General features: G+C 46.0%; 1 protein-coding gene across 2 annotated transcripts in view; it reads right to left on the minus strand.

Annotated features, from left to right (window-relative positions):
• Sufu (SUFU negative regulator of hedgehog signaling) overlaps nucleotides 1–12,435 on the minus strand; it is a 97,345-nt gene that overhangs the window by 37,438 nt on the left and 47,472 nt on the right. For both annotated transcript variants that reach the window (XM_050146419.1, XM_050146410.1), the window contains exon 4: nucleotides 97–239. In XM_050146419.1, coding sequence (XP_050002376.1) covers nucleotides 97–239 — 143 coding nt within the window. The remainder of the gene's footprint in view (nucleotides 1–96; nucleotides 240–12,435) is intronic.

The raw sequence follows: 12,435 nt of genomic DNA on the forward strand, positions 1-12,435 counted from the left end.
CTTACCTCTGCATTGCAGAGGATGAAATCAGACCATCTGAATCAATACAGACCATGGCAGGGAAGACAGGACCAAGAGGCACAGGTGGCGTCTCACCTGGAGGAAGGTAACCACCCCGAACGGGGTCTGCACAGGCTGCATCTGCGGGTCCTCCGTCAGCAGCATGTGCTGAATTCTCGACTCACTGTTGTCCAAAGGGCTGTGCCAAGACACGTGGTCCCCGCTACAGAAGGTGTTCTCTGTGGAGAGACAGTGTGAGCCTCAGCATTGGATCCAGCCCTGGAATCTGCCCTGATCGCAGAAGCCCGGGTTGGGAGGCTGCAGGGCCTAGAACAGCCAGATGCACCCCAGGGAGGCTCACCAGACTCCTAGAACAGCCAGATGAGCCCACTCCCAATACAAGTGAAGAATTGAGGCTACTCCCAAAACACCAAATAATGGTCTTGGATGACCAGTGTGCTTGCCTTCACTGGAAAAGGACAGGCTACTGGTGTTGCATGCTCACTTGGCTCAGGAAGGCCAGACTTGGAGCATCTGCTGTGCTCCTCCAGTACCCTTACACATGGGGATGGGCACAAGCAAGTGGGCTAAGAATGAGGTGCTTTCCACTGGGGCCAATGGACCATAAGCAAGCAGGGAAGCTGGAAGCAGTGGGAATTGGTGGAAAAACTCCCCGGGATTTCTGCTCTGGTGAATCAGTGCAGAAAGGGAACACTCAACCTCAAAAAGCCTTGGAGATCTGCTGCCAGTTTCCCACAGAAGATCTGGGGATTTCAGAGGAACACCGGAGACTTAGGGTAAATGGAGATCAGGACAGTGCCTTGCATACCTCAGTAGACAGCACTGCTGACGGGTGGCTGCCTCTGCGAGAGCACAGCAACTAACCTCAGACTCAGGATCATGCTTCACAAAGGCCTACTATTTATTTAAAAAACAAAACAAAACAACAACAACCAAGCGCCAGCAGTGAAGGCATATGCATGTAACCCTAGCTCTCAGGAGGTTAAGGCAAGCGTTGAGGCCGGCCTGGGCTACCTGCCAACACTGTCTCAAAAAATAAAAACAAAAACCCAAACAGAACATGTTTACAGCAGCAAAGCCATAGTGGAGCACTCCGTGTAGTACTAAGTACCCTCCTACCCCAACTCTTGTCTTGAGTGCTCACAGTGTGCTGTGCTTGCCAGCTCACCTACACCGGCAGATTCCCAGGCTGCCCTCAAACTCCCTGTGGGGCCTCCAACTCTGAGCCAAGTCTTGAGATTATAGACATGTGCCATCACATCCAGCTGTTGGTTTCTCTTTAAAATGTGCATGAAACCAGGCGATGGTGGTGCATGCCTTTAATCCTAGCAGTTGGGAGGCAGAGATAGGTGGATTTCTGCGAGTTCGAGGCCAGCCTGGTCTACAGAGCTAGTTTTCCAGGGCAGCTAGGGCTGTTACACAGAAAAAATCCTGTCTTTTCTTTTTTTTTAATTTATTGCTTTATAAATAACACCATTCAAAATTTCCACTTCCTCCGCTCCTCCCATTTCTCTCCCGCTTCCCCACTCCCTCACCCCTCCCCCTCCAGTCCTAAGAGAGGGCAGGGTACCCTGCCCTGTGGGACGCCCAAGGCCCTCCCTGCTCCATCCAGGCTTAGGAAGGTATGCATCCAAGCAGACTAGGGTCCCAAAAAGCCAGTACATGCAGTAGAGACAAATTCTAGTGCCATCATCATTGGCTTCTCAGTCTGCCCCCATTGTCAGCCACATTCAGAGAGTCCAGTTTGATCACATGCTCGTTCAGTCCCAGTCCAGCTGGCTTTAGTGAGCTCCCATTAGATCAGGCACATTGTCTCAGTGGGTGGACCAACCCCGCCCCCGCCCCACCCTCACCCCCACAGTCCAAAAACAAAAAAAAAAAAGTGTTCCACTTAGATGCCTGGTGCCTGAGGAGGCCAGAAGAGAGCATCAGATACCCTGGAACTGGAGTTCTAGACATCCATGGGCTGACTTGTGGGTGCTGGGAACCCAACCTGAGTCCTCTGGAAGAGCAGCAGGTTCTTTTAACCATTAAGTCATTTCCCTAGCCCTGACCACATCCAATTTCCCATGGTGCTGGTGAGAGCCCAGGCTTTGTGCACACTAGGCAGGCACTGTACCAGCTGAGCGACACACCCTAGAGCTCATTTCACAGCTGCGGCAGAGAGCCTCCTTTGCTAAACATCTATGGCATGCAGCAAAGCAGAACACATCACACAAGCCATGCACATCTGCACACAGCAGCCTGAGCCTGGAAGCTTCTGCCCTTGATTGTCTTGTCTTGATCTGAACTCTTAATTCCTTCCCATGTTACCTGATATCACCCAACCATCTTTCCCAGGCAGACACAGGCTCGAGGAGCTGCCCACACTTCGACAGTGCTCACTCATCAGGAGACCCCAAGAACAAAGAGGAGGAGAAGGCGGGCTAGTGAGAAACCCTCAAGCTTCTGCACTCCTGCTTGCATACTCCTGAGCCCCTCTCTCCTTTAACTGTGTCTATAATCAGCTTGCTGGAAGTAAGAAACAGCATGAGAGACTGAACTAATAATTAAAAACCCTCACCAGACTCCACTGACATCAGAGAATTTATGATTTTTCATAAGCCTTTCCAAAAGTTATAAAAGAAACACTTCTCAATTCATTAGATGATGCTAATACTATCCTGATACCAAAATCAGACAAAAGAATTTAAGAAAATGGAAAAAGGAAACCATAGACCAATATCACTTATACATATAGAAAAATAATCCCAACAAAATACTAGCAAGATGAACCCAGCAACATATAAAAGAGGTTAAATATAAAAAACAAGTAGGATTTATCCCAAAAATTCTAGATTGATTTAATTTAAAAATCAAGCTGGGTGGTGGTGGCGGCTCACACCTTTAATCCTAGCACTCGGGAGGGAGAGGCAGGCGGATCTCTAGGAGTTTGAGACCAGCCTGGTCTACAGAGCGAGTTCCAGGACAGGCTCCAAAGCTACACAGAGAAACCCTGTCTCTAAAAACAAAGCAAGGGACTGGAGAGATGGGTCAGAGGTTAAGAGCACTGTCTGCTCTTCTAGAGGTCCTGAGTTCAATTCCCAGCAACCACATGGTGGCTCACAACCATCTGTAATGAGATCTGGTGCCCTCTTCTGGCAAGTGTATGTACAATAAATAAATTTTTAAAAAAGCAAAACAAACAAAACTCAATATAATAGGGCTGAGGATGGAGCTTGGTTGATAGAGTGTTTGCCTTGTGTGCATGAGGCCCTGGGTTTGATCCTCAACGTCAACCAGGGGTGGTATTAGACATCTGTAATCCCAGCACAAGGGAGTGGAAGTAAAAAAAAAAAATCACATTCAGGGGATGAAATGGCTCAGTGCATAAAGGCTTGCATGGCGAACCTAACTACCCACAGTAGAGAGAGATCTGCCCCTAAAAGCTGACCTCTGACCTCTAGGTATGTGCCATGGCACATGCATGCTCACACTCACACACACAATAAAATATACACAATAAAACACACAATAAAAACTGAAAAAAAAAAGAATCAGGTTCACATAGTGAATTTAATGCAGCTCCTGTCTATAGGAATAAAAATTAAGAAACTGAAAGGACAACACAACACTGTTGTCTCTGAGACATGGGAAAAACATGTCACAAAATCCAATACCTTTTCATGATTAAACCAAACACTGCAACTAGGAATAGATGGGAGCGTTCTCACTCTGACTAAAGACAGCTAAAGAACCGGCAGGAACACTGTGCTCGATGGTAAACGAGTGACTCATTTCCCTCTTCGATGAGGACCAAGACAGGTGTCTCGCTGCTTGTATTCATCATTGCAGCTGAGGTTCCCCTAGGAGGCTTGGACACAAAAAGCAATCAAACACATCCAGACTGGAAAGGAAGAGGAAAACTGTGTTCCAACACCAGGGGCTTGTGCATGCAACATCTGAGGAATGCATGAGAAACTACATTTATAAAGGTGGCAGGGTACACAGGCAATATGCAAAAATCATTTTTATTTCTAGATGCTAGGAATGAGCAAACAAAATGAAATTAATGAAAACAATTTCTTTATAACACCTATTAGAGTACACTACTTGGGAGACATCTAACAAGAAAATTAGAAACGTGGACACTTAAAATTTCAAAATGTTGAAGGAGGTCACCGAAAACCCACACGAATGCAAAGTCATCCACTCAGAAGACAGAACCACTCGGTGAGCAGCACTCCCCGAATCATCTACAGCCAGTTCAAGCTTTCTAAGAACGTCAGGTGTCTTTCTGGAAGAGTCGTACAAACATTCCGAAATCCATAAAAAACGCCAAGAGGGCAAGAACAGTCAAGAACAGATTTTGAAACAAACAAGAGGAAGAAAATCAGGTAAGTGTGGTCACATACACAGGTTACGTAATCCAAACACAGGAGGATTGAGAGCTTGAGGCTAGCCTGAGCTACATAATAAAACTGTCTCAAAAACCAAGGCCTAGCTGCATATGTGATAGCTCACGTCTTCAGTCCCAGCACTTGGGAAGCAGAGACATGTGGATCTCTATGAGTTCAAGGCTAGCATGGTCTATGTAGTGTAAAAACAGTGAGACCCCAACTAAAAGAAATAAAATAAGCCAGGCAGTGGTGGCACATGCCTTTAATCCCAGCACTTGGGAGACAGAGATAAGGGGATCTCTGTGAGTTCGAGGCCAGTCTGGTCTACAAGAGGTAGTTCCAGGACAGGCACCAAAGCTACAGAGAAACCCTGTCTTGAAAAACCAAAAAATAAAATAAAATAAATAAGACAATTATGCTAATTTTAATAGAAAAAATACCCAAAGAAACAAAACCCAAGGACTGGGCTGTATCTCAAAGAGAGCACTTGGAGAGATGGCTCAGCAGTTAGAGCAATCATTGCTCTTATAAAGGACTGGAGTTTTGTTCCCAGCATTCACATGGGGCTCAGAGCCATCCGTAATTCTAGTTCTAGGGGATCCAAAGTCCTCTTGTAATCTCAGAGGGCACCAGGTATGCATGTGGCACAACATAGACATATATGCAGGCAGACTGCTCATACACATAACAACACAGGCATACATGCAGGCAGACTGCTCATACACATAACAACACAGGCATACATGCAGGCAGACTGCTCATAACACATAACAACACAGGCATACATGCAGGCAGACTGCTCATAACACATAACAACACAGGCATACATGCAGGTAGACTGCTCATACACATAAGATAAACTAAAAGAGAGAGGCAAAACATTTTCCAAGTGCCAATAAGGTTCTGAGCTCAACTCCTGGAACTGAAAACAAACAAACAAATAAATAAAAAACAAGGAGAAGGAAAGAAGAGTGAAGCTGAAGGACGCAATCTCCGATTTTATTGTTTATTTGCTTGTCTTCGCAGCGCTGGGGATCGTCTCAGGGCCTGACTGCACACCATGCTAGTTCCATTGAGCGAGCACTCAGTCAGCCCTCTCTATGTTGAATTTGCTCTAAAGCTACAGTAGCCAAGTGAAGCCAACACTGCATAAGGAGAGATCAATACAACACAACTGGAGCTCAGAAATAAAGCTGCACGCTTATGGCCACTACTCTGCCAACAGTGCCAAGGCAACACCAGAGGGAGGTGAGGAAAGTCTGTTCAGCAAATGGTGCTGGAACAAGGGGCTATCCAAATTCAAAGGATACCATAAACAATAACTGACTCAAAAGGGATCACAGACCTAACTGTGATCATTAAAACTACAGAACACTTAGAAGAAAACAAAGTGTCAGATTAGACGATCATTTCCTGGATGTAATACCAAAAGAACAAGCAACGATAGATTGACAGACTGAACAACAAAATTAAAACTATGTTGTGCTGTAGATATCACCATCAAGAAAAAAAAAGAAATGCAAATCAAAACCACGCCTACTTTATACCCATTAGAATGGTAATTATAAACAATAACAAAACAAATCCAGAAAATGACAAGTATTGGTGACTGATGTGGAAAAATTAGAGCCCTTGTACCCTGCTGGTGGCGATGTCAAACAGTACAGCTGCTACGGAAACAGTATGGCAGGTCTTCAAAAACTAAAAAAAAAAAAACCAGAATTACCATACGATCCAGCAATTCCAATCTGGGGTACAAACTCAAAAGAACTGAAAGCAGGAACTTGAACAGACTGTGTGCCAATGCTCAGAGCAGCACTGTTCACAAAAGCAGAGACATGGAAGCCATCCAAATGCTCATCAGTAAACCAATGGACTAACAAAATATGTAATTTGCATAAAATGAAATACTATTTAGCCTTCAAAAGACAGACATTCTAACCTATGCTACAACATGGATGAGCCTTGAAGACATTAAGTGAAATCAGTCAGAAAGGGAAAATGATTTATGATCCCACTGATATGAGGAACCGACCCCAGTAGTCATGTCTACAGAGACTGAGTGCAACGGCAACTGAGGGACTGGTTTACTGGTGAAAAAGTTCAGTTTGGGGAGGTGACAAAAGTACTCAAGATGACTGGTGGGAATGGCCGTCAGCACTGTGATGAGGCTTAGCACTACTCAAGTGTTTTAAGACAGAAATCTTTGTGTTATTTATATTTAAACACAATTTACCACCCACTGAGACAGCGTACCTGATCTAATGGGAGCTCACCAAATCCAGCTGGACTGAACGAGCTTGTGATCAAACACGGGACTCTGAATGTGGCTGACAATGGGGGTTGACTGAGAAGCCATTGATAAAGGCACTGGGACCTGCTTCTACTGCTCGTACTGACTTTTTGGGACCCTAGTCTATTTGGATGCAAAGCTTCCTAGACCTGGATGGGGGGGGCTTGGACTTCCCACAGGGCAGGGTTCCCTGCCCTCTCTTAAGGAGGGATGGGGAGTGGGGGAGCGGGAGGGGAATGGGAGGAGGGGAGGAAGTGTAAATTTTTGAATGGAAAAAAAACCCCACAATTTTAAAAGAGACAATCCAAAAAATAGAAAATATTGTCAAGACAAAAACTTGGTAAGCCCTCATAAACTATAAAGCATGTTGTGTCCAGAATATGTAAAGAGCTCTTACAACTCAATAAGAGACAAATAATTGAATTAAAATTGGGCAAAAGATCTGAATAAATGTTTTTTCAAAGAAGAAACAAAATCAATTAGCACATAAAAGGAGGCTCAATACATTTAAGGAGGAAATTAAAGCCAATGCACAAGGAGAGACCACTGCTTTGTATACCATAAGAAAATGATTGAAAGAATGTGGACAAATCAGGGCTGCAGAGATGGCTCAAACTGCTTACTATATAAACATGAAGACTTGAGTTCAATCGCTCAGAATCCAGGAAGAAAGCTGTGGCAGCTAGTGCCTGCGATCCAAGCACTGGGGAGACGGGGGATCTTGCTTGCTCGCCAGCCACTTTGAGCTATGAGCTCCAGGTGTTTTGAGCGATTCTGTCTCAAAAAACAAGGAGGGCTAGATTGATGACTCAGGCGTTAAGAGCGTTTGCTTTTCCTTCAAGGACTCAGGTTCGGTTCCCAGTACCCAGATTAGGAAGCCTGAGGACCTGGGTTTGATCCCCACAACTCACATGGAAGAAGGAAAGAGCTGATTCCTGCAGTGGCCCTTCAACTTCCATGTGTACCGTGCACACGCACACACACACATGTGCACACGAACACATTCACGTACATGCACACACTCGCGTGTGCACGCACAAGTGCATATCATTAATGAATGCAGTTTTTAAAAACTGCACTAAGAAGACCATGTATTTGTTATCTGACTCTGTTGACACAGAGCACTTGGGTAGCTGAATGGCTGGAAGAAATAAAGAATGATCTGTCAAAGGGCTGGATGTGCTTCTCTGGAAGGTGCTGAAAATATTCGAGGTACAACTGTGAGTTATACATTATGTGGACCATCAAAAGCTATTTGAAAAAGAAGATGATGATGATGATGCTGGGGGGGCAAAGGAGAGAAACCACGCCTCTCGTGACACCTCCTGGGCTCACAGTGACGTGACAGCACAGCATGCTATTGGCTCCTATGAACATTTGGACATATGAACAACATTTCCCTATCTGCAGCTGAGAAAAGGATCCTTGAGACTGTCAGTCAGGTGGCATTCTAGAGAGGATGGACAAGTCCCAATGCTCAGCAACACCTTCCAAGAGCTTTCTCTGCCTCACTGTGCCCTGCACCATTACTTTACCTCTGTTTCCCCATGACTCTAACATAGCATTTTGTTTCCAAGACAGGGCTGCCCTGGAATTTACTCTGTACACCAGGCTGGCCTCAAACTCACAGAGATCCACCTGCCCCTGCTCCCCAAGTGCTGGGATTAAAGTTGTGCACCACCACCACCTGGTAACACTAACATACTTTTTACCCAAACAAACTTTAAAAATATTTTTTGTTTGTTTTTATTTGACGTTTGCCTGCATGTATGTATATGCACCATGTACATGCATTGCCCTAGGAACCAGAAGAAGAAACTGGACACCCTGGAACTGGAGTCACACATAGTTGTGAGTGTCATCTTGATTCTGGGAACCAAATCCAGGTCCTGGGGCAAGAGTAGTAAGTTCTTATAACAGTTGAGCCAGGTCTCCAGCCCCTAAACAAACCTAAGTTGCTCTAAGCTACTTGTTCTTCAGTGCAGGGGGTGGAACTCAGCACTTACACATTAGGCATGTACTCTGCCACCAAACATTCTCTCCCAACAAATGTATTAAAACAAGCAAGCAAACAAACAAAAACAACTCACTTTTATCATCATGCTAAACGAGGAGAATAAGGTGAAAATCAGTGTTGCTTACCATCAGTAAGATCTGACCGCGGAAACGATTAAAAAATGGAAAGGAACACAGCTCACAATGCTGTACGAGGGTTAGGAAGTCACTAAACTAAGACAAAATCAACAGGACTTAAAGGGTTCAGAAGAGAAGAAAACCTTCACTATTTATATTTCTGTTACTTGGATGCCAACTCAAATCTGCTCCAAGGGCAGACAGGCCCTGGTACAGTGGTGAACTCTGGAGTTTGGAGGCCTCTGCCCCTTGCTAGCTGTACCCTTAGGCTAACTGCCCAACCACAGCATTTGTTTCCTAGTCTGTACTCAGCATATGACTGCAATGTGCCATTATTTATTCCAGCACAGTGCTAGAATAACTTGTCAGAAAACGGCAGCCACTAAGCCTGTAGTAATAGCAAGAGCTCAGTAGGTGGCACCATTGCCCCTGATTTACGAACAGATGGCCAGCCCCTTGCAGGCTCAGCTGTCTAGTCTGAACCACACACACCAGGCAAGGGCTTAGACCGGACACAGGGAAAAGGTTGTAAAGGGTTAGAGCTGTGATCTTTTATTAACCATTATTGAGTTATTAATTGTTATTGAGTTATTAAAAATAAATAATTGAAAACCAGACTGTGAATGAGCAAACAGCATTCTGTTTAGGTTTAATTTGGGAAGGGGCTTAATTTAGGAAGTAATGAAAAGACTCCAGGCCAAGCTGTGGCTCTAGGGCCAACACACTCCCCTGAGCGTATGTGTGGTCAAGACTGCAGAAGGCATTACTGAATTAGAGGAGTTGACCAGAAAGTTGAACCTTGCTATGAATGTTCAGAGTGTGACACTAACAGAACCTTCCAGGGAAAGGCAGGGTCTGCAGTGGCCAAGAAACAGTCTTTCTTAACAATGAAAGAGCCTTGGTCACAGTTTTCAAGCTACGGACAAAGCCACAAAGGGCTCATTCTTGAGTCCGGCCTGGTCTTTATGCCCTGGATGCTTTGCCCTATTCTGTGGGAAGCCCCACAGGTCTCTGCACTAACCTTCAGAGCCTGCCCCAGGAAGCTCAGGTCCTTCAGAGGGGTTTTCAAATGTTAATAAAGCCTTGGTCAGAGGTGCAGCTGTGCAGCCAGGGGTTAGAGGGGCTCTTTCCCTCTCTGGTTCCCTAAGTCTCCTCACCAAGAGGAACTGGAAATCCTTGGGGGTCTGTAAAAGGCCATTCCTAGTGGGGGGCTGGGAAGTGGTTTTCCATCTCTTCCTTCCTGTGAGCCCCCAGGGTACATGAAAGACACCCATCAGGCCCCAGAGTTCAGTTTTTTTGAATGCTGTATACTCAGGGCAGCAGAGAGCCTGGAGCCGGTTCCAGTCAGTGCCATCCCCTGCTTGGAAGGAAGCCCCTTAATCCACAGCATGTTCGTCAGTAACAACTCCTTATGGCGAAACCTCCTAAAACTCTGTGTGTGCTTGCATATGTGTGTATGCTTGTGCTATGTATGATTTCTGTATGTGTGTATTTGTGTACATGCTTGCAAGCCTAGTGTTGAATGGGTGTGGAAACACTCATGGGCACCTCAAATTGACCCTCACTCCATCCTTACCTCCCCAGAGTCCAGCTTTAGTTACAGTGGTCTGAAGCCTGACCAGCCAGGATGTAACAAATTAACAAAATCTAGGGAAATGGGTTGCAAGAAGGGTATTGTTTGAAAAAATAATTAGCCCTGCCTTTGAAACACTGAAAAAAATGAATGCATTCTCCAAGGGTTCCTAATTTATCCCAACCCTGGAGCATGATGAGAGGGCTGCCTGTATTCTATGTAAAAGTACAGTTCCACTGGTCTACACAGAAAAAGTACACCTCCCCCCCCCCTACACACACACTCAGCCCTCGGAAGTAAGGTGTTCACAGGGCGGAAAAGACAGTGTTCCTTCTGGGGTTTGTATGTCCAAAGCAAATGTTCCTTCAAGTTCTGTTTTGAGAAGCCTAGGATAATCATGAACTTTCCAGGGACAGAAACAAAGCAAGAAAATGGGAGAAGGGCCAACAAGCCTGACAAACCTATATGGTAGAGAAAAAAGCAACTCCCAAGTTGTTATCTGACTTCTGTGTGTGCTATGCAGGTCACATGATACTAGACTACTCACCCCCACGCACACACTCGCATACACACACACACACACATATACTGTACGCATATTGGGTAGGATAGTTGTTTACACTGTATGAAGATATGTCACTGTGATTGGTTTAATAAAAAGCTGAACGGCCAATAGCTAGGGAGGAGAGGTTAGGTGGGATTTCTGGGCAGAGAGAGGAGGTCAGGAGATGAATCTAGGTGCTTGGATTTTGCCAGCAAGACATGGAGGGAGTCAGAAGTACAGAATGGAGGAGGGGTGAAGAGCTACGTGATAAAATACAGATTAATAGAAACGGGTTAAGTTATAAAAGCTAGTTGGAAATAAGTCTCCATGTCATTATTTGGTGGGTGGCTAGTGGTCCAAAGGAAGTCTAACAAGAAAGTCCAACCACACACACACACACACACACACACACACACACACACACCACTCAACATGCACACACACATGAACACACACACTCTTAAGCCAGGCATCAAGTCTGTGGGTACTGTACAGAGGAAGAAAATGGGTGGAGGCGCACGACGGACTGAAGACTCAAGTCTGGAGATGCTGAGGTCAAGCTGCTCATGGCACAGCAACCATAGTCTCTCAAGAAAGGGTCCTGACATTTTCTCATTTGTTCCTACAGTGCTGTGCTGGGAACCAAAGCCAGGGCCTTGGATGTGCCAGGCAGGCACCGTGCCACAGAGCTGAACTCCCAGCTTATCCTCTCTTACTGTGGTATTCACAGATCACAGTGCCAGTCAAAGCCCAGGTGTCCTTTCTCCAGACTCAGGGTGGGGGTTCTGAGGGGTTCACACTCCCAGACTGTTTAGTGCAATTAGGAGGCACTCCATCTATGGAAGAGCCAGGGTGAAACCCAAGCACATGGAGAGAGTCTAAATTGCCAGCTCCATCCTTCCATGGCCCAAGCTGCTGCTGCAGCTGTTGGGGACAGCAAAATGGAGCTGGGTCCAGAGAAGGTCTCCTTTGAAATCGGACGAGAGCTCCCCACGTGCGCTGCAGTCCACTTAGGTGCAGACATACAGGTTGGGACAAGCATCGTGACTCCCCTGAGGTCGCTGAATTAACCAGGCCCGCCTGAGGCAGTGCAAGGAATAAAGTTCAAAGGCAATCCTCGTGGCTCTGCCTTACTGGGTCCTGACTGGGTCCCCAGGCTGCCCCCACTGCATTTCTCCATAATCCCATCCCAAGTTTGGCATCACAGGCAGGGACATTGTCCCTACTCTAAGCCACACTGGGAGAGAAGTGAAATGCACATACCTAGTTTCCTGCCAGAAGTAAAGCACCCACCGAGCTTTAGGAGGCCACAGTGGTTTCTGCAGCCCTTCATACACCCATGCAGTGCTTACACCAGCTGCAGACGGGGTGACCCAGCACTAATCCTAAGAGTACCATATGTGGCCCAGTGTTCTAAGACCCCTTCTTCCAGTCAGCCTCCACCTCCGCCTGGCATGCAGCACTAACCCATCAAGAGGGAACAGCAGACTCT

Source organism: Alexandromys fortis, unplaced genomic scaffold, assembly GCF_014885135.2.
Source record: "Alexandromys fortis isolate MF-2015 unplaced genomic scaffold, M_Fortis_MF-2015_v1.1 scaffold_16, whole genome shotgun sequence".
Lineage (NCBI taxonomy): Eukaryota > Metazoa > Chordata > Mammalia > Rodentia > Cricetidae > Alexandromys > Alexandromys fortis.